Below are 20,189 nucleotides of genomic sequence, written 5' to 3' on the forward strand. Positions count from 1 at the left end.
AATTATATGGCCTGTGATCTGCAGGAGCTCACTCTAGCTGATGTAATTGTCCTTTTGCCCTTAAAAATCAATGAATCCTTGACACACAGAGCATCAACAGGTGAATGAAGGGGGCTCTGTGGTAGAGTTAATGAACTAGAGTTTTGTCTACAAAAACAACAAGGAATCTGGTGGCACCTTAAAGACTAACGGATTTATTTGGGCATAAGCTTTCATGGGTAAAAACCTCACTTCTTCAGATGCATAGAGTGAAAGTTACAGATGCAGGCATTATATACTGACACATGGAGAGCAGGGAGTTACCTCGCAAGTGGAGAACCAGTGTTGAGTTTTGTCTGTGCAGAGTTAGTTTAAATACTTCTTGGTCTCAGTTTTTCAATTTAATTTCAAATCAACAATTTCCATATAAAAAAACCAGTATATTCATCAGTGTGAGTGGCAATCTCTGCTCAGATGAGACCCAGGACCATCAATACACATCACTCCTGCAGGTTGAGATTGATGTGTATCAGTACAGCTGTATAGGGGAAGCTTGCAAGGGGCTGCTTTCATTCTAGTCAATACTGTTGTTAACTCACCAAATTCACCCAAATGACAGGGGGAAATTCACCAGTACATTACAAACAGAGCTCTGATCTCACCAGCCCCAAACTGTCCCATACTTTAGTGATCTGTGAAATTTCCATTTTAAAATATTTTGCCAGATTACCAAAGAGGATAAAGGAATATACAAAGCGGTTGTTTCTGATGACCGAGGAGAAGACATTACTGAACTTGATCTCAGTAAGGAAGGTAGGATGATTTCATACTAATAGGCAATATGTTACACTTTTATATATATGTGATCAGGCTTTCAATACAGCTTTAAAATTACACTTTCTACCTATTTTAAGTGTTTTCTATAGTACTCATTATTTTAATATATAAATGCTTCCTAATGTAATCAGGTCTACATTATGAGATCTCTAGTGGACTTCGAGAGTTTTCTACTCTTTTCTCTTCTCTGGTACAGAAGGCTATGTTATACCTTATACATGTATATTGTACATTTCAAGAATAAGAAGTATTTAAAAGTGGGATTAGGATCAGAAAATGTACCAGGTACAAACAGCCCCTTTTTACTCACTGTGGTCCTGATCCAAAGCCCACTGAAGTCAATGGATCAGATCCCATGGCTATTCCCTGCATGTGTCTCTGTCATATCTCAATTAATGACTGACATACGCAAGTTTTAACTCCTGCTAGCTTTGCAGATCCTCAAAAGAGAGGGAAGAGCAAACTGGGTACTGTTTTCCATTGTGCACCCTCAACAAAACTGAGTTCTGATTGCAGAATCTTTAGTACCAATGATGTCAGATGCAAAAAGGACACTTTTACTTTCAACCCCGTTTTAATTTGCAGTGCTGTGAATTCTTCTGGAAGTTAGAGAGGGCATAAATAATGACAATCCTCCCAATGTCTTCCATACAGTCATTTTTCAAACCATGACCGCGCTATAAAACCTCTCGAGCAGCGGGGACAGAAGGGGTGAAACTCAAAGGTGTTCTGAGCATTTAAACTCAGCAGGAATCAGGAGACTCTTTTCCGCAGGCTTTAAACTCTGCAATGTCATTTGGCATCTATCATTTAACCCTGATAGGTGAATTTGTATCCCATGTGAGATACATCACTGTGTACGCTGAATGTTAAGGAAGCTGACCGCTTCTGAATAAAGTAAGATATGTCCAACATGTAGAAATAAATGAGTCAATGGCAAAAACTTTATAGCCAGTGAAGTTTACCAATAGGAAAACACAACAAAATAACTACCATACACTGTAGGTTTTATGATCTGAAGAGGCTGTTGGTGAATCAGATGCAAATTGCTAGCGAATGTATTTATGGCTGATTGAAGCTTCTTCCTCTGTGTGTAGGGTTTGAAGACATTCTTAAAGAGCTCTGCAGGGTTAGTGGTAAGTCTGTTTCTCATCTGCTTCATACTGTAAAAATAATACTTAGCAGAGGTATGTAACTATTATCCCTATTGTACAGATGGGGAAACTGAGGCAGAGGGAGGCAAAGTGATTTGCCTATGGTGGGAGAAAGCTGGTCTCAGGGCTGGGATTGTCCTTTGTTCAGATCAAGAGGCCACTCCTTTTTCTCTGAAGTAAAACTCCTCTATGTTGTAAAGGTAGCCAATGGGGAAGTAAAGTGAATGGGGAACAGGAGGCATTTAGACTCTGCTGTGGGTTTAGGGGGATTTGGGGAATTGAAGTGTGGGGAGAACAGTCAGTAAACAGCTGGAAATGAGAGGAAGGGGAAGAGAAGTGAGCTGAAGGCAGGGCTGCTGCAGCGGGAGAGAGAGGAGTTAAATATATTCTACTCCTGTCTTTCACCTTAGAAACCTGATCATCCCTGAAGGGCAGGAAATGTTCTCTCTTTAACTCTTGCTATGATTTGTTATTTCTGCCCAGACACCTGCATTTGTCACATTCTAATATCAAAGTGAGTTGAGACCTAAGTCTCTCTGGCCCTGTCTATAGTAGGGAATGTGCCCACTGCTGACAATGGGTGCAGCTGGCCTAGTGCTGAACGCACGTTAACAGCACGTGTAGACCAGAACAAATCCCGTTCAGAAAGCATAGTTAAACCCTGCACAGAGCAGGCCTAGATGACGTGGTGGTAAAAATGTTATTCTACCTCCATCATTGGTGGCTGCCCCAATATTAGAACAATGGAAGGTGAATTTGAGAGAAGGCCCTAATGTGTCTATGGGACCTCCTATACTTAGGATCCAGGCCTCCAGGGAAGTATGCACATTTCTGCTGGGTGGAAGACGTAGAGCCTTCATGTGCTGGAACGCAGTTGCTTTCAGCTGCCCATGTTCTTCAAACTGGGTGAAACATTAGGTTCTTTAAAAATATATATATATATAGCCAGTATATAGACTGGCTGGTCACCCAGTGAAATTCTAGTCTTTGAATTCTCTTCTTAGCCCTTTCTGCTAAACCTCTGAAAGTCCAGCCAACTGCAGAAGGCATCAGAATCTACAGTGAGGTGAAGTACTACACCGACTACATGAAAACAACCTGGTATCACAAGTATGTACTTCAGATATGCTAGCAAGGCTCATAACATATGGACAGTCTGTATTATCTGCCATGGAAATTAAAGCGCATTGGCTGAGATCCTCCAAGTATGTAGGCGCCTAACGTTCACTGAAATCAATGGGAGTTAGGGGCCTAAATACCTTTGAGGATTTGGGCCCTTGTGCCCAAACCTGCACTCCTTGAAGACAATGGGGGATTCGTCTGAATGAGGATTGCAGGATTGGGGGGATAAGGGGTTTTACGTTCAACTGTCTCTTTACATTGAATCGCGTGTGGGAACTCGTCAGTTACCAATCATGTTCTATTTATTTTCTGCTGCACAAGTACTCCTGGGTGACGATTTCACTGGTGTGATAATGATACTATCAAATGACAGCTCAGCTACAGACATGGGAGGATGTATTTTTTTTTAAGTACTTCATCTGTGCTGCTTTATACTTCTCTGCACGACCGCCTCACCCCACTCTGAAGAACTGAATGCCACTCCTGCTTCACATTTATACACCCTTTTATTTGAGCATATCAAAGTTCTTTCCCAACATTAGTTAATTTGGCCTCACAAAACCCTTGCAGAATAGACCCATTTTCCAGATAGGCAAAATTTAGAGGTGAAGGGCCAAATTTTCAATGGTATTTAGGCTTAGGCACCCAGGGGCTTTTGAAAATCCCACTAGGTGCCTTTCTGCATGTTTAGTTGCCTAAATACCTTTCAGAATCCAGCCCTAAGAGACTTGCCCACAGTGAGTCTATGGCCATCAGGAATAGAACCCCAGTCCTGGCTCCCAGTCTCTTGTTCTAACCAATAGATCCTAGAAAGTCAGTTTAATCTCAAAACTTGTGCAATTTTACTTCAATGTTGTTAAAATGATATAATTTGTTTCCTTAGGGAGAAGCGACTAGAAAGTGGCGAGAGGTTGAAAAGCGGAAGTACAATGGACCAGATCTGGCTACACATACTGAACCCCATGGATTCGGATAAGGGAAAATATACCCTGGAAATATTTGATGGGAAAGATTCTCACAGACTGTCAACTGACTTGTCTGGGAAAGGTGAACTGGAGCAGAACATTTCTGTCTTAGGGAAGAGCTAAACACCTGCTACTTTCTGAGATTTCCCCCTCACTTGGGCCTTCAGGCTCCCCTCCCTCACGCTGAGATGGGGAGCACAGCAGAGGGGGAGCTCTGTGAAGTGCCATGGGGATGGTATGCTGTGAATTAGGAGGGGGAGTGGAGGGAAGTGCGCAGAGGAGGGTGGTGTGCAGCATGGGGGGAGGGATAGCTTAGTGGTTTGAGCATTGGCCTGCTAAACCCAGGGTTGTGAGTTAGGGATCTGGGACCAAATCAGTACTTAGTCCTGCTAGTGAAGGCAGGGGGCTAGACTCGATCACCTTTCAGGGTCCCTTCCAGTTCTATGAGATAGGTATATCTCCATATATTATGGGCAAAGTAGCTAATGGCAGGAAGACTCCAACTCCCCTTAGGGATCATTACTGCCATGGGAGAGGTAGCTCCCAGAGAATAGGGCTGTCCTGAGAGATGACCCAAAATTTATTTGCTTCCCCCACAGACCCATGGGGTTTGCAGGAAGCATCCCTGCCCCTCTCTTGGAGGAGAGAATGTGACTCTCACTCTGCCACTGGGACCTCTCAGAGTTGTTCAGATTACTTTTCCCTTCCCTGGCGCTTCTCTGTGGGAAGGGAGCATCAGGGCCTTGATCTTTTAGCAGCACATAAATAGATCACATGTTTTCTTGAGGCAGCTATAAATACTGTTCTATGTGTGATTCTACATGTCCCTATTATCACACACGTTAGGTTAAATCTATTAAATAACAAACCGCAAACTACACTTTCTTCTTAAAATCTCTTTTATTCCTTGCAGCTTTCGAAGACGCAATGGCCGAACACCTAAGGCTAAAGTGAGTTTCTTCTCAAATACTTTCACATTTGAAACTGAACTAAATGTTTACGTTTAAAGCTGAACCACCTGGTTTATTTTTGTTAATAAATGAGACTCTGCAGCTTGGTTTTACCTCCACGTTGCACATCCCACTATGGAGATCCAATCCTGGCAGATTTCTCTTTACAAAGAGCCTTGGTAATGTGAAAATTGCTAAATGCAGGCAATTATTCAAAGCTCATATTTGCAGGGAGGAGAATGTCTGGGCAAGGTATAAGTAAGCCATAGCTTTGGAAGATAAGGCAAATTAAAATTAATTAGTGCCAAGGGAGAGAAGGTCCATATGCGTTTAGATAATATCCTTCTTTACTTTAACCAACATAAGTCAATGTGTGAGATGTTGTCCAATAAAGAGAAAATAGCATTTTAGGATCCTGTTTGCCCTCACTGCTGTAAATCAGATCCATACACACAGACCCTTATGCCCATGCAGAGCCCCATTGATATCACTAAGGTCCTGTTTAGAGGCAAGGATTTGCCAGCATGGATCCAATTTCAGAATCAGGGCCTGTTTGCAACTTCTAGGAAATGGATCCCACAGAGGGATGAATGGCTCAGGGTGTTGGTAATAGTACAGTATCTTCTTCCGCTAGAACCCTAATTTAGAGGCTGCTTTGCTTGCTATCCACTAACTCTCACTACCATCTAACAGCTGTGCAGTGGACCTGATGTGACGTGAGTTGGTGGACACAGTCTAGACCCTGATGGACTGGGGCCCCTGTAGCAAAAGGCACAGTACACTAGTGGTGTCCACAGCCGTACGCCCATTACACACAGTACATATAATTGGCAGTGGTGAGGAGGAGCAGCACTGGCTGTCCACTCCCCACTCAGGTTTGGTCCCACCAGTCCTCTGTCGTGAGGAGGGGGTGGGATTGTAGCCTGGTGCAGAGGAGTTGCAGCGCTGCTCAGGTTTGGCCCCATAGCCCCTCCATCACAACAGAGGGACCACGGGGCCAAAACTAAGTAGGCAGTGGGTCGCTCAGCACTGCTTCTCCACAACATTGCTGTGGGGCCAGATCCTGCACCAGGGCTCCCTCAAGGGGCCTGCCCGACCTCAACCACTTCCAGCAGGCCATGTCCCCTCTCAGGGATGGGAAGTGACACTACACCTGGGCAGGCCAGGCTGGAAGGTGGGAGCTGAGCATGGCACTGGTGCAGGAGAGGCATAAGGGCCAGCAGCTACAGCAGGGATGGTTCCACAGGGATTGGCAATGTGAACCATGGAAAAAAATGTTGGGTCAGCAGAAAAGACATGGCAGGATCATGGCCACTCCTAAGTCTGAGAGGCGTGGAAATGGAGTTGTCACATGTAGGAGTGACCCTTCCAGATCAGGTTTGAGGCATGATGATGGGATCCCAGGAGGAAGCCTGCATTTCCTGGTCCCTGTGAGGTAACTCTTCTATAGATACACAGAGGGCTTCAGCTTTCGAGACTGTCACTCTGGGACAGTTTTCAAAACTAAATTCACTTTTAAAGAAGACGTTTTCCTAGACATGAACCTGAAACTCCAACATCAGCTGTTTCTTATAGTGACCAGTAAATCAGAAAGGACCTCTGATCCTTCATGGGTGGAACACTTCTGAGATCAAGCCTTAAGCAAACATTAGAGGAGCTGCATTATCCACTGGCTACTATGAAGTTTATCAAGAATTTTAAAAAAATTGTTTTCTACATGTCTCTCTAGTTCCAGAAACTGGCCAAAAAAACCTTCATTATGCCCCCCAGATGAAACCTAGAGAATCCTTGAAAATTTCAAACATTTTCCCTGTTCCAATATCTCACCTTACTGCACACCTTTGCTTTCACTTTGGAAGTGAAGTTCTCTATAGAAATTAGGGAACAGGTTCCTATTAAAAACATTCAGGGTACATATTTAATAAATAAAAAATACTAAATTTCTTTTTAATTGTCTTTTTCTTACTTTCAGGGAAGCAGCGATAGCAGAAAAGAGTAAGTAAACAAATGTTGCACATTCTCCTTGGTTCTGTCATACAGATCAAAGGGCCATACTGGTATGTAAAGCTGAACAGTCACATTTGTTCCTTCCCAGATCGTGCCAGAGTTGTTCAAGGTCTGCCAGATGTTGCCACCATCATGGAGGATAAGGTAATACTAAGTAACTGTATACCTATCATGGCCAGGTTGCACAGATGTGCAAGGATGGCTGGCAGGAAGAGGACAAGCAGATTTCCCCTACCTTGTGTCTCCATATAGGGGATGGGCATTGCAGTTGTCAGAGGCCTGGTGTGATACCCATTGCTAACATCACTGAGCAATATGATGGTGGGTGGTCCTTCCAGACACACACACCTTCTTTGTAGGAGAAAATTGTTGGGGGCGGGGTGGGGGTTCCTTTGAAATCCACAAATCTAGGTAGGCCTCAAGGTTCCATTTTTTGTGCACTTGTGAAGTGCAGGGATAGTTTTAATGCTAACCATAGAAAAAGTTACATGAACGGCTCTATCCTTACTCAACTGCTCTCCTTAGACACCACATCCTAGTTTTCAGGGGCTGACAACGGTCTATTGTAGCTGTTTCACATGCCCCTAGTCTCCCTTCCCAACCCTTGCTTTAGGCTAACAACTTTATATATGGGTCCTGATTCTTCTGTCACACTAGTTTTATAATCTATTGGGCTGGATTCTCCTATAAGGGCACTGTGGCTGAGTAAAGAGGCTTTAAAATGACTGTAAATGTAATTTATGCCCACTTTAAGTTCCCTTTACACTGCCAGAGTGGTGTAAAGGGGCCTTAGCACAAATGAGAATCAGTCACATTTACTTCAATGGAGTTATTCCTGATTTACCCTGGGGAAAGTGGCAGAAGAAAGAAGCCCATAATGTCTAAATCTCACCCACTGGCCGGCCCCATCAAAAATCTTAGCGGCTTCTGAGGTCACTTAAAATGACTCACTTTTGTTTAGACATGTATAACCCAGGTTTTGAAAGCGATTAATATAAGCCACCTATACTTCATATAACCACAGCTGTGCCAATGGAACCTGCAAGGAAGAGTAATTAAATTTTAACCATAGCCGCCCTTTGTTTAAAGCTGCAGGCTGGAGAAAGTAATTCTATCTCATTGTGATGCTGTGACTTCTAAACAAAGATGCCTCCCTGCAGGGAAACCTACACCCTTGCAGGAGCTGTACACAGGTTGCAGTTGGTGTGTTTGTACAGTGTCAGACACACTATTGGCATGCACTAAATAAATAAAAATGTGGAGCAGTCATTCTCTCCATTCACATTATTCTGGTGTTTAAGACCCCTACACCTATCCAAAAGAAGATCAACCTGCCCAGCTTAGCAGCCTGAATAGCCATGATAATTTGCAATTTTAACAACCTCATATGAAGTATGAGCTTTGGTAGATTTGTTCACTAATAATAATATAAATCTTGCCCGCCCCCTCAAGAACCTAGTTCTGCCACCTCTGATATACTTCTCAACTCAACTAGATCCTACTATTGAGGGACTCCTGTCCTGTATCATAATGAATAACTCCTTCATAGCCTAGAAACTAAAACAGCCTTCAATTTTATAGTCACATTAATGATCCTTAACATTTTCAAAGCAGTTAAACATACTTCCATTGCTAATGGCCCCAAACAGAATAGCAATGATTTCAGCTGCATGGATTCAATTTCCTATATGGCTAAAGATTTGTGCGCTTAAAAAATGTAGCCTTCCATTTCCTGGCAAGCAAAATGGTATTGTAAGATCATGCTGTCCTAGGCACTGAATAAGAGAAGTACAGTATCTATTTTAGGTAAAAAAAATTGCTGGGATCAGAATCAGGCCCATAGACTTGTATTCTCAGACCACTACCTCTCATGCTGATCAGTATCGTCTCACAGTTTCCTCTTTACTTCCCATCTGTATCCACCTGTTGTCTCTTGTCTTATACCTAAAGCTCTTTGGGGGCAGGGACCATCTTTTTGTTCTGTATTTGTACCACAATGGGGTTCTGGTCAATGACTAGGTCTCCTAGGTGATACAAATAATTAATAAGAATAATAATACATGAGAGATAATCTTTTCTCTTGGGATCGACACGGCTACAAAAATACTGCCAACAATAGTAATCCATAGCATTTATATGGTGCTTTCCATCTTCAAAGCACTTAACAAATGTTAATCAGTTAATCTTCTCAAGTCCCTCTCTGGGGTAGGTGAATAAGCAGTATGATCCCCATTATACAGATGAGGAAACTGAGACAGAAAAGTGGGTAAGTAGCTTGCCTGAGGCCAGAGTGTCTGTGCTGATAAGAACTTACGAGTTCCTGGATCAGTGAAACTTGTGGGGGGTTTTGGAGATCCATTTTTATCTTTCCTTCTTTGTCAAATTATGCTTTAAGCCACTGGCTGTGAATTGCCACTGTAACGCTGTATTTACTATATTTTTAAAACAGACCCTGTGTTTGACATGCTGCATATCTGGTGATCCTTACCCAGAAATCAGTTGGTTCAAGAACGAGAAGTTAGTAGTTTTTAAAGATCGTTACAAAATGGACGTGAAGGGGATAGTTGTCACAATTACCATTGAGAAAGTCTGCAGTGACGACACAGGAAAATACAGCATCTATGTCAAGAACAAATATGGCTCTGAAACGGGGCAGGTTACTATCAGTGTGTACAAGCATGGAGAAGAACCGATCGAGCTATGGGAAAAATGATTTCCAACACACTCAGAAACCCAGGTTGGGATTTCCAAAGAGGCTTAAAGGCATTAGGCACCAAACTCCCATTGAATGTCAAAGGGATTTAGACACCTGGGTTCCTTTGACAATCTCAGCCTTAAAATTCAGACTAGTATCTCTTTTTATTATCTACGTATAAAATAAAGGTTTTCACAGTGATTTACAGTATAAGATATCACAATATACCCCTCTTAAAAGCATCTATAGAAATCTGGAGAAAACCTTCAAAATCCCACTCTAAGCCTACAGAATTAGACAATGGCTTCATATAGTGTGCCACTTTTCAGCTAACAGCACTATGTATAACGTCCCTCGCACTCAGATACAGTAGGGGTTCATGTATACAAGAACTTATCAGTTTGTATTAAGCCCCTGTGTGTTATTGAATATCCTGTAGCAGGAGAATGTTGATGTGTGCATTGTTATTAAAACGTAACCCTGCTTGGGCCCAATTCAGCACAGTACTCAAGCACATGCATAACTAGATGTCAGTGGGACCACTGGTGTGCTGAAAGTTAGGCATGTTCCTAAATACCTCGCTGAAACAGGGCCTTGATGCACTTATGTTTACAAGGCTAAGCCATGTGGGAGGAAAGTAAGGCAGCATTTAATGCTGTTTTAAATAAAGATCAAGGCAAAAATGGAAAAGTTCATTTCTAAAATGTTTGACAGCTCCTGTTTCTAAACTACCCACAGTTTCAGAAGAGGGTTTCCATGCCACTGTTTTATCTGTTACTATTGATCAAGAACAGTGTTTGCCTGTCATACTGTAGTTGATCCTGTATTCTATGCAGTGTTTAAAAGGTGTGTGCTAAATAAAAAATGTAAAACTTGACAACAATACAGGAGTGAGTCGTACCTAAAAGTGTCCATGGAAAGGACAGTTTGGAAACAGATTTGTGTTTGTGAGGGAGAGAGAAAGAGCAAGAAATACAAACTTTTCTGAATCGGAGGTAACTTCCCGATATGACTAACTAGATTAGTTTAAACCGAACACATCTTCTACAAAGGTGTTTGTACAGTGCCAAGTACAATGGACCTGGGGATCTTGGTTGGTCCCTAGGCACTGCTATAATAAACATGATGAATAACAATGATAACATGACATAGTATTTGGGACCAGATCCTCTCTCCTTAGAGGATTACGTATAACTAGATGATGTCATAATCCATACACCAGACTAGGTAACCCACTTGGAGAAAGCTGAGGCAGTACTGCGCACCTTAAGACGGGCTGGCCTCACCACTAATCAGTAGCGTAGCTAGGGGGGTTCAGGGGAAGCAGCCGCTTCCCCTCAGTACATTTTTCAAAAGCGTGCCGCCGCTGGGGTCCTGCAGGCAAGTGGGGGGCAGCACGGCCGGACTCCGGAGGAGCCATTGGGGGGGGCGGCGGGCGTGGCCAGAGGAGCGAAGGGGCCGGCTCCTTGGCCATTGCGCCCCACGCGGCCCCAACATTGCCGCCGCGGCCGCCTCCTGCAGAGGCTCAGGGCTCGGCGGCTGAGCGCTCCGCAGTTGGCGGGCAGATCCCCTCTCCCCGGCAGCTTCCTGCTTCCGGGCCGAGGGAAGCAGGAAGCTGCCGGGGAGAGGGGATCTGCCTGCCAGCTGCGGGGCGCTTGGCCGCCGAGCCCTGAGCCGCCGCAGGAGGCGGCCGCACTGAGCGTGGGGCGCGATGGCCGAGGAGCCCGGCCACTTCGCTCCTCCGGCCGCGCCCGCCGCCCCCCCAAATGGCTCCTCTGGAGTCCGGCCGTGCCGCCCCCCCCCCTGGAGCCCGGCCGTGCTGCCCCCCCCCTTGCCTGCAGGAGCCCAGCGCCGGCCCGGCAGGCTCCGCTTTTGAAAAAAATGCTGGGCTGCCTGGGCCGAGGGAACCAGGAAGCTGCCAGGGAGAGGGGATCTGCCCGCCAGCTGCTGCCTGCCCCACTGCTCCGTTCCCCCCAGCCCCCGGGAGAAGCGAGCAGCGCCCGCCCGCCACCCCTTCCCCCGCGCCCACCCACCCCCCCTCCGAGCCCCTCCGAGGGGGGGCGCAGCATAGCCGCAGCGTGGCCGGAGGAGCCAAGGGGGGGGGCACGGAGCGGCCGGAGGAGGAGCGAAGGAGGGGCGTGGCCAGAGGAGCCAAGGGGGGGCACCTTTTTTATGGTTGCTCCCCCTGCACTGAGAAGCTGGCTACGCCACTGCCGCTAATCCCACTAAATGCGCTATAGGGCTAGCAGAGGCTAGGTACCTGAGGTATATTGTAGGAAGGGGCATAGTGAAGCCCCAAACGAATAAGCTAGAGGCAATTCAAAACTGACCCCGGCCAACCCGAAAGAAGCAGGTCCGCGCGTTCCTAGGCGTGGTAGGCTATTATCGACGTTTTATTCCCCACTTTGCCACTAGGGCAAGTCCCCTAACGGACCTTGTAAAGGCCCGAGGTCCAGACATGGTGAAGTGGACCGCCGCAGCAGAGGGGGTGTTCACAGACTTTCGGACAGCCCTTTGTAAGGACCCCGTACTCATAGCCTCAGACTTTAACAAGGAATTTATTCTACAAACAGACGTTTCCAAGGTGGGGTTGGGGGCGGTTCTGTCGCAAATGGTGGGAGAAAAGGAACACCAATCCTCTACTTAAGCAGAAAACTGCTCCCAAGAGAACAGAAATATGCAGTAGTGGAGAGAGAATGCCTTGCTGTCAAATGAGCCAGGGAAACACTGTGTTATTACCTCTTAGGCCGGCGATTTACTCTTGTGACGGACTATGTACCCCTCCAGTGGATGCAGCGGAATAAGGAAAAGAACGCAAGGGTCACCAGGTGGTTCTTATCCCTCCAACCGTTCCACTTCCGCATATGGCACAGGGCTGGATGCCACCATGGCAATGCTGATGGTCTGTCACGAGCACAGTGCCTGGCATCCCAAGTTGCCCAACTCTATGGTGTTGAGCAGGGTGGGGGGGATATGTGATGGGGCAAGGCCAGATGGCTATAGGAAAATAGTGAGAATCAGGTATGTTAGCACCAGGCTAAACAAATCCCTATTACCATGGTAACCAAATGGCCGTTGCTCCAGGTTAATCAAGACACCGGGGGCCAATTAAGATCCTTCCAGAAAGCAGTGGAGACAGCTAGGTTGATTGGGACACCTGAAGCCAACCAGGGACTGGCTGAAACTAGTTAAAAGCCTCCCACTTGGTCAGGTGGCAGGTGTGCCAGGAGCTGTAGAAGGGAGCCACACTGCTAGAGAAATGGAGAAGTACAAACCTTATCAGGCACAAGAAAGGAGGCCCTAAGGTAAGGGTGATGCAGATATTGAGGAAATGGGGGCTGCTGTGGGGAAGTGGCCCAGGGAATCATACTCGTCCTGTTTCCAAAAAGTCAGCTACCAAGAGCTGCTACTATCAGGGTCCCTGGGCTGGAGCCCAGAGTAGAGGGTGGGCCTGGGCTCACCCTCCCTCCCCCCTTCCCGACTAATCACTGAGACTGGGAGACAACAGAGACTGTGCGAGGGAGGATAACTTCTCCTCACCTCCCTTGCTGGCTTATGATGAAAATGGCTCAGTAGGCTGTGACCTTTGCCTCTAGAGAGAGAAGGGCTATGTGGAGGGTCACAGTGAGCCCCGGAGACTAGCGTAATCTGCCAGGAAGTGCGGGACCCACTGAGACAAGGTTGGAGCTTTGTCACACTATGGATTGATGTACATGTGACTTCTGTCCTTCCCCCCCACCCCACACACACACAGAAATCCCTTTATAAAGCCTAATTGTGAGTGCAACAGATGCTTACCACTGTTGTGCACTTTAGTTTAATGTTTAGCTTCCCAAGGTCTGGCTGCTGGAGGACAATGAGGACAGGTCACTATGAAAAATTTAATGAAATCTTTGAGTCAGTGAACTTTTCCAAAGTCAGGATCTGGTGTTTGTGCATGAACTCCTCACAGAAATTGAAACTTTCAGTTGCAAACAGATGAGCTGCCTGATGAGCAGCATTGCATTGTTGGCAAGGTGCAGTTTGTATATTTCCCCCTTCATGTGAAGCATCAAGTATTGGCTATAGCTGGGGACAGGATAACACACTGTTGGATCAATGGTTTGCTCAGCTAAAGCAAATCCTTTACAAATATATTTTAAAATTCCTTATTAACAAACATATAATAATATTTTAAAATCACAAATTGGATCTCTAAAATGAATTTTAAAACATTCAAATGATTAAAGACAATATAGTTTAGGGCAATGTGCTCTTAAAACCAAGTGGAGGTTTAGTAGCCAGCACTAGAACTCAGATCTCCTAACTCTTAATCCTGTGACATGCTCACGGATTAAAACTGTGATGAATTAGAGATAGACCTGAACTGTCCCAAAGTTTGGGGTGTATTTGGATCTCTGATCCCAATTTGGGCTTGTCTCTAAAAAATTAAAACTAGACAACAATGTAAAGTAAATTTGTAAGAAAAATTCATCATTGTTTTCCCATTCAGCTAAAAACTACTACCTAGTCTGTAGTACAGTACTAGAAATGTTGACTTAGACAGGTCAGTCACCTCTAGGGCACAAACACTATTTGAATTAAGCAATTTTATTGCAAACCACAGTTTTACCTAATGCCTTCCAAAGCCAGCAGTCAGGCTTGATCAAGGAGGGATGAGTATTACACTGTGAGTGAGGAATTCTGAGATTATGAATGTGGAGAGTAACAATCAAGAATTAAGTACTCCCATTTATTTTTCCACTTCAATCCCCAGGCAACAGTTCCATGTTTTGTTTCCACTTTAAATCTGTATGTATGGGACCATCACTAAATACATTTAAATATTGTAACAAACTGATTAGTGCATATGTGCTACTGGATGGAATCAGAACTGATCAGCTGTAGGTCATAGGCCCTGTACTGATCATCACTAAAGGAGATTCTTCTTTTCCTCACATGGTAGGGCCCAGTTCTTTTGGAAGAGACTGATCTGTGTTCTATCTTCACTGTCTCAGTGAAGTTCCAAGTACCCACATGCAGCATAGTGAGTCATGAAGCTCTTCACTGGCCATGGATTTATTACAATATATAAGAAATATAATTTCACATCCAGTGACTATTTCTCTAAAGTTTTATATAACTGAACACTTTTATTTATTTAGAAAATGGGTAAAATTTTCAGAAGTGCTTCAGTGACTTACGAGCCTAAGTATCATTTTAACTAATGACTTAGGCATGGTCTACACAGTTTATGTACCAGTATAACTGTATCCATTTGGGGTGTGATTCTTTTTATTTATATAGTTATATCAGTATAACTCCTAGTGTGGACACGGTTATAGCTGCACAAAGGTGCCTTACACCAGTATAGCTTATTCCCCTTCCTTTATGGAATAAGCTATACCAGTATAAGCAAATTTATATTGGTATAACTGTATCCACACTAGAGAGGTTGTATTGCTTTAACTATACCATTATATTTAAAGTGATACAAATTTTATGAGTACACAAACCCTTATGCATTTAGGAGCCTAAGTACCATTGGCTTTCAATAAGACAAGGGCTTACCTACACAGGGAAATAGCCTGGAATAGCTATTCCACATTAGCTCCCCATGTGGCTATTCTTCTTCTGCATTTTGTACTTTAGTTTAATTTATTTTGGAAGCAATAAACTTGCTAGGAAAGAGACAGTCAAGGTAAAGAGACAGTCAAGGTAAAGAGACAGCCACAGACCACAATGAACTAGAGGTTATTTCTATTAAGAATAAACAGATGATTAATAATTGATACTTCATTGTTAATAATTAGCAGATCATCTCATGAGACAGGCCACATTTCTTTCTGTATAAATAGCATTTAATTCAGTAGATGGCTGCTCCATTCTCTTTCTGGCATCACTGCCATACTGTACTGCACCATCCATAATGGCATTCAATGGAACCTGGCAGGTGTATGCTCAAGACAACTATGAAGAGTTTCTGAAAGCTCTTGGTAAGTGTCCTATTATTTTTTTTTTCTACAACTTGCTGGGTTTGTGAAATATAACAACACTTTGCATTTAAGGAACCTTCCATCAGGGAATATCGAAAGTGTTTTTCACAAACCACCTTCCATGAGGTAGGTAAGTGTTAATAGTCCCATTTTAGATATAAAGTGAAGTGAAGGCACTTGCCCAAAAGTCACCCAGGAAAAGCCAGGGATAAAACCCAGATCGACTCAGCCTGAACCACAAGACTGGCCTTCTCATGAAAGGAAAGGTATTTCAGTAGAAGCATATCAGTTAACCTTATAAACTGAAACAGGTCAACTAGTAGGGCATTGGTAATGGGATATAGAGCCTCTCAGCTCTGTTATCAGCTCACATAGAGCCTCTGGCAGTAATCACTGATTACCTTATGGCTGTTTGTTAGCCTACATGAAATGAGTTTGATGGTGTCTAGGTTATTAAAAAACACCACCATAGTTTGCATTGTCAGTTGCAGCAAAACAATCAAATTAAATAGAGCAGAATGCCTCACTCAGTGAAAATCCCTTCTCAAAGAGCATGTTGCCTGAACTGCGCCCTCAGCCCCAAAGGTGATCCTTTCAGGTCCGCATTGAAGCCTATTGATGAGGCAGCCTGGGGACACTTGCACTGTTGCTGCCCTGTGGTTATGCAGGGGACTTCAGTGTGTCCTGGGGGAGGATGAGAGGGAAAATGAACCTTATGTAATGCTACTCATGTCACTTAGTGCAGTACTAAAGGTGCTCAGACATTACGGTGATATAAGAAAAAAACTATATAGAATAGAAAAGAACATAGAAAAGGTGCTCAGCCTTTCACCAGTGCTAAAGTATGCACACAATTTAAAAAGAGAAATTAATTTATTGTACTAATGTAATATTAGGGCAAAAACATATAAATAAATATATATATAAAAAAATATGGAAGATCCTCCATCTTAAGAAAAACAGTATACCTCATAGAGAACTGCCAGTGAATCTCCAAGATTATAAGAAAAGGAATCTAAAACCAAGTGTCCCATTAATTAAATTGTATGTCCATAGAGAACTGGGTAATCTAACTTTGACTTCCTTTTCTGTTGTTGATTTGTGTCAACCTTGTCACTTCAAACAAAATACTTTGATTCAGTGCATAACATACAAACCCCGTACTTCCCTCTGCATAATAGAGAAGTTAAAATTCCATTTTTCCCCTTTCTGCAGCATTGGCAGATGACCTCATCAAAGTTGCCAAAGACATTAAGCCTGTTATTGAAATACAACAAAATGGAAACAACTTTGTTGTGACATCAAAAACACCTAAGCAGTCTGTAACAAATTCATTTACTCTGGGGAAAGAGGCTGACATCACTACTATGGATGGCAAAAAAATGAAGGTAATATATTTCAAGAACAATAACTGCTCCCTCGCTAGTACTTCAGTGTCATTTTGCAAGTGGAATTTCTTTGTACTATTCCCATTAGGAAACTTCAATTACTTCTGATAGGATCTTTGTTTCTATTGATGAGTAAGAAATTAAGTAAAACTTAAAAGCTTTTAACGCGAGCATGCAGGTTACGTGGTAGGTGAAGGAGCCAGAAAGACTGTTTGTCTAGCTGGCTTTGTGGTTAGTGACACAGGGAATCTAAGTTTGTGTCACAAACTGTCATGTTAGCAGGTCCCGAGAAAGTTGTGGAGGCAACACATTGCTCTTCTACAGTTGTTTAATCACCTGACACCACTCTAGAGCAAACGCCTCTAGTTTCAGAAGGAGCTGCTTCCAGACCCTTTCAGCTGGAGAAATGGTTGCTGCAAAGCACAGTTTGAAGAAACCCCCATTAAACTCTAGGGAAAAATGAATGCTTTGTACTAATTCAGCTCTTGTCACACAACAGCTCATTAAAACGCTCAGGTATAAGGTAACATTTCTTAAGGTAATCAAATCTGCTGCTTGTGCATAAATTGATCAACCCAGGGGTCAGGGAGGAATTTTATTCCCCATGTACATGAATAATTGGCTATATATGATTATGGAGTTTTTCACTTTCCCCTGAAACAGTGATTCCCAAATAGTGGTGTGTGGAGCACACCTGCTGGTCTGAATAGAGCTGACTGTTCCCATGGTGCTAGCTCTCCATGTAGTTTCTAGCTGATAAAGCACATTAAAAAGATAGAACACATTAAATGTGTTCTTACTATTTTTTCATGTAGGGTATTGCTATAGCTACCAGTTGTGGCAGGGGAATTGGGTCATATGTTTATGGATAGAAATGAAGGTAGTTTGAGACAATCTTTTTGTTAAGATGTTGTCTACACTACTTAAAAAAAAAAAAAAGTTTGAGATCCCCAGCCACCACTGCCAGAAGAAGGATAACATCCTAGATGGACCAACAGTTTGATCCAGTGTAGCAAAACCCATTGTATAGTCTTACCTTTCGCAGGACAAATTTTACTCTTATCTGGCATATTTCAACTGCCAGTTAACTTTAATACAATACCAATAACTGTAAAGTCTTTCTAATATATCTGTATTTCCGGCACACCAAGAAGTAGCATTTATACATGCATTGGTATTGTTTCAACAGTTAGAGAAGTTTTCATTGAATGCTAAACAAGATGCTCATTACTTCTGTCAATCTGAAGTTAGCATGGGATTAATGAAATATCAGTATCTGCACTTCCATTCTTTCTTATCTGTGTATCTAACTACCATTCAAACTAATTTCCCAGTTTCTACCTTTTGGCCTAAATTGCCTATCAGAAATGTACTTGCTGGGCTACTATGAATACTTATGTTTTAAAAATCTGTGTTCACAGTGCACGGTTAACATGATAGGTGGGAAGCTTGTGTGCAAATCAGAAACATTCTCCCATGAACAGGAAATTAAAGGAAAGGAAATGGTGGAGGTAAGTGATTGGGGGGGGGGGGGGGTGATTTTCTATGCCTGTCAGTTTATAAACTGACACCATCACTTTAAAAAGTCCTGGTGTTGAGCACAGGAATTACTACTGTGAGCATGGATTATATCACTACATTAATGAAAGAATATGTAACTTTAAAATTCCAATGGTGATTGCAACCAGCAAGAAATGACATTAGTCACCATTTAGTACAGCCAGGGTGATGCATTGTTACTTATTGACTTAACTGAATCTCCTCTACACATGGACAATGCCTGTGGCTGTCTGTGACAGTTTCACTCTATGCATTTCTATCACTGAAAGTTGCTATCACTTCCCAGGATACATTGAGACAAATTCATTTTCGTTATCGTTTCATTTTAGGCACTCAGGGTTAGCGTTGTTAGCTTTTGACCATCGTGGGCATGGTCTCTGCAAGATTTTTCACAGGGTTGTACAGCTGGGATGCTCTTGAGCAGAGAATGAAAACTGAATCAAGCCATGCTAATTTAAATTTTCACCTGTTTCATTTACAAATCCTAGGAACTTCTAATGTGTCCTGAACTGTTCCTTACTGGCACAGAACCCTTCTCCCAGGGAATTAAACGTCCACTTGCCAGGCTTTTAAGATGTATTCCAGTTGGTGTGATTACTGTTATAAGATTTACAGCTAAGATTTTCAGAACTGCCTGGGGATTTTAAATGCCCAGTTTCCTTAGATGGCTTTGAAAATCCCAGACTACTTTCTTTAATAAATCTGCAAAAACCAGATCAATAGTACTTATGTGGGGCAGTGGGTTTCTAGTATAGGGAACATACTTGTGACTGAGGTTACTCCAACAATGCACTTGAAGATAACATTTGACTATTTAGATTTTCGGTGTTCAGAACTGGTTCCCTAACAGGAACACCATTGTTTCAGTATGAATGTACTCAGCATGTCCATATCCAGTTGCTGTAACTGTATTTTCAGATGATATGAGATGGAATTACAAATATACTACAGCAACTTCAAAGCTGTTAGCTACATACAGGTCCCCCTAAATGGAAAACAAGTAATATATTTGTGTATTTTACAGACTCTGACTGTTGGTTCAGCAACACTCATCAGAAAAAGCAAGAAGGTATAAACAATAAGAAGAGAGACCCAATTCTATTTTGGACATTTTTACATTCCAGAATTAAAGTGCATTTGCCCTCAGTTGTGAAATTTGTTATTTTGAAAAAATGCCATGGAAAATAAAGAAATAAGATCTCTGCTTCCTTTCCATGTTCATACGTGACTTACACCAATATAAGAATTTATTTCCCCTGACTATAGAGACACATTCCCTATTCTAACTTCTGGTGGCCTACTTCCCAGCCACGCAAACCTCCGATTGATTTCAACAAGAGTTTTGCCTGTGTAAGTACAGGATTGGACAGCTAGTGAAACAGTGATTTGCAATAACGTTTACAGAGAGAGGCTGAAAGCTATTAGGAATGTGTCTCTGCCTCTTATCCTTATTAAGGAAGAAGATAAGTTTAATAAACCCCAACACCTTCTCTCTTCCCAATAGATCTGGGAGACCTACCCAAAATCAGATATCTAATTCCTATCCAGCAAGGGTCT

At 43.1% G+C, this 20,189-nt stretch overlaps 2 protein-coding genes across 2 annotated transcripts in view; both read left to right on the forward strand.

Moving 5' to 3' along the window:
• MYOM3 (myomesin 3) overlaps positions 1–10,581 on the forward strand; it is a 52,382-nt gene extending 41,801 nt beyond the window's left edge. Inside the window, exons 30-37 of the mRNA XM_024203632.2 lie at positions 705–792; positions 1,914–1,952; positions 2,975–3,080; positions 3,976–4,139; positions 4,971–5,007; positions 6,980–7,002; positions 7,103–7,158; positions 9,464–10,581. Of these exons, the coding sequence (XP_024059400.1) occupies positions 705–792; positions 1,914–1,952; positions 2,975–3,080; positions 3,976–4,139; positions 4,971–5,007; positions 6,980–7,002; positions 7,103–7,158; positions 9,464–9,727 (777 nt within the window). The 3' untranslated portion in view covers positions 9,728–10,581. The remainder of the gene's footprint in view (positions 1–704; positions 793–1,913; positions 1,953–2,974; positions 3,081–3,975; positions 4,140–4,970; positions 5,008–6,979; positions 7,003–7,102; positions 7,159–9,463) is intronic.
• Positions 10,582–15,545: 4,964 nt separating this feature from the next.
• On the forward strand, positions 15,546–19,836 carry LOC112109224 (fatty acid-binding protein, liver-like). Its single transcript, XM_024203643.3, has 4 exons — positions 15,546–15,684; positions 16,900–17,072; positions 18,494–18,583; positions 19,657–19,836. The coding sequence occupies exons 1-4, from the start codon at positions 15,618–15,620 to the stop codon at positions 19,705–19,707; spliced, it is 381 nt and encodes a 126-aa protein (XP_024059411.2). The 5' UTR covers positions 15,546–15,617; the 3' UTR covers positions 19,708–19,836.
• Positions 19,837–20,189: the final 353 nt, after the last annotated feature.

Source organism: Terrapene carolina, unplaced genomic scaffold, assembly GCF_002925995.2.
Source record: "Terrapene carolina triunguis isolate 2854851 unplaced genomic scaffold, T_m_triunguis-2.0 Scaffold236, whole genome shotgun sequence".
In the NCBI taxonomy this organism is placed as follows: domain Eukaryota; kingdom Metazoa; phylum Chordata; order Testudines; family Emydidae; genus Terrapene; species Terrapene triunguis.

Coding starts and splice junctions, on each gene's coding strand:
- LOC112109224 (XM_024203643.3), top strand. CDS start 15,618: ATGGCATTCAATGGAACCTGGCAGGTGTATGCTCAAGACAACTATGAA. Junction 15,685..16,899: donor AGAGTTTCTGAAAGCTCTTG/GTAAGTGTCCTA, acceptor CCCTTTCTGCAG/CATTGGCAGATGACCTCATC. Junction 18,584..19,656: donor AAGGAAAGGAAATGGTGGAG/GTAAGTGATTGG, acceptor TGTATTTTACAG/ACTCTGACTGTTGGTTCAGC.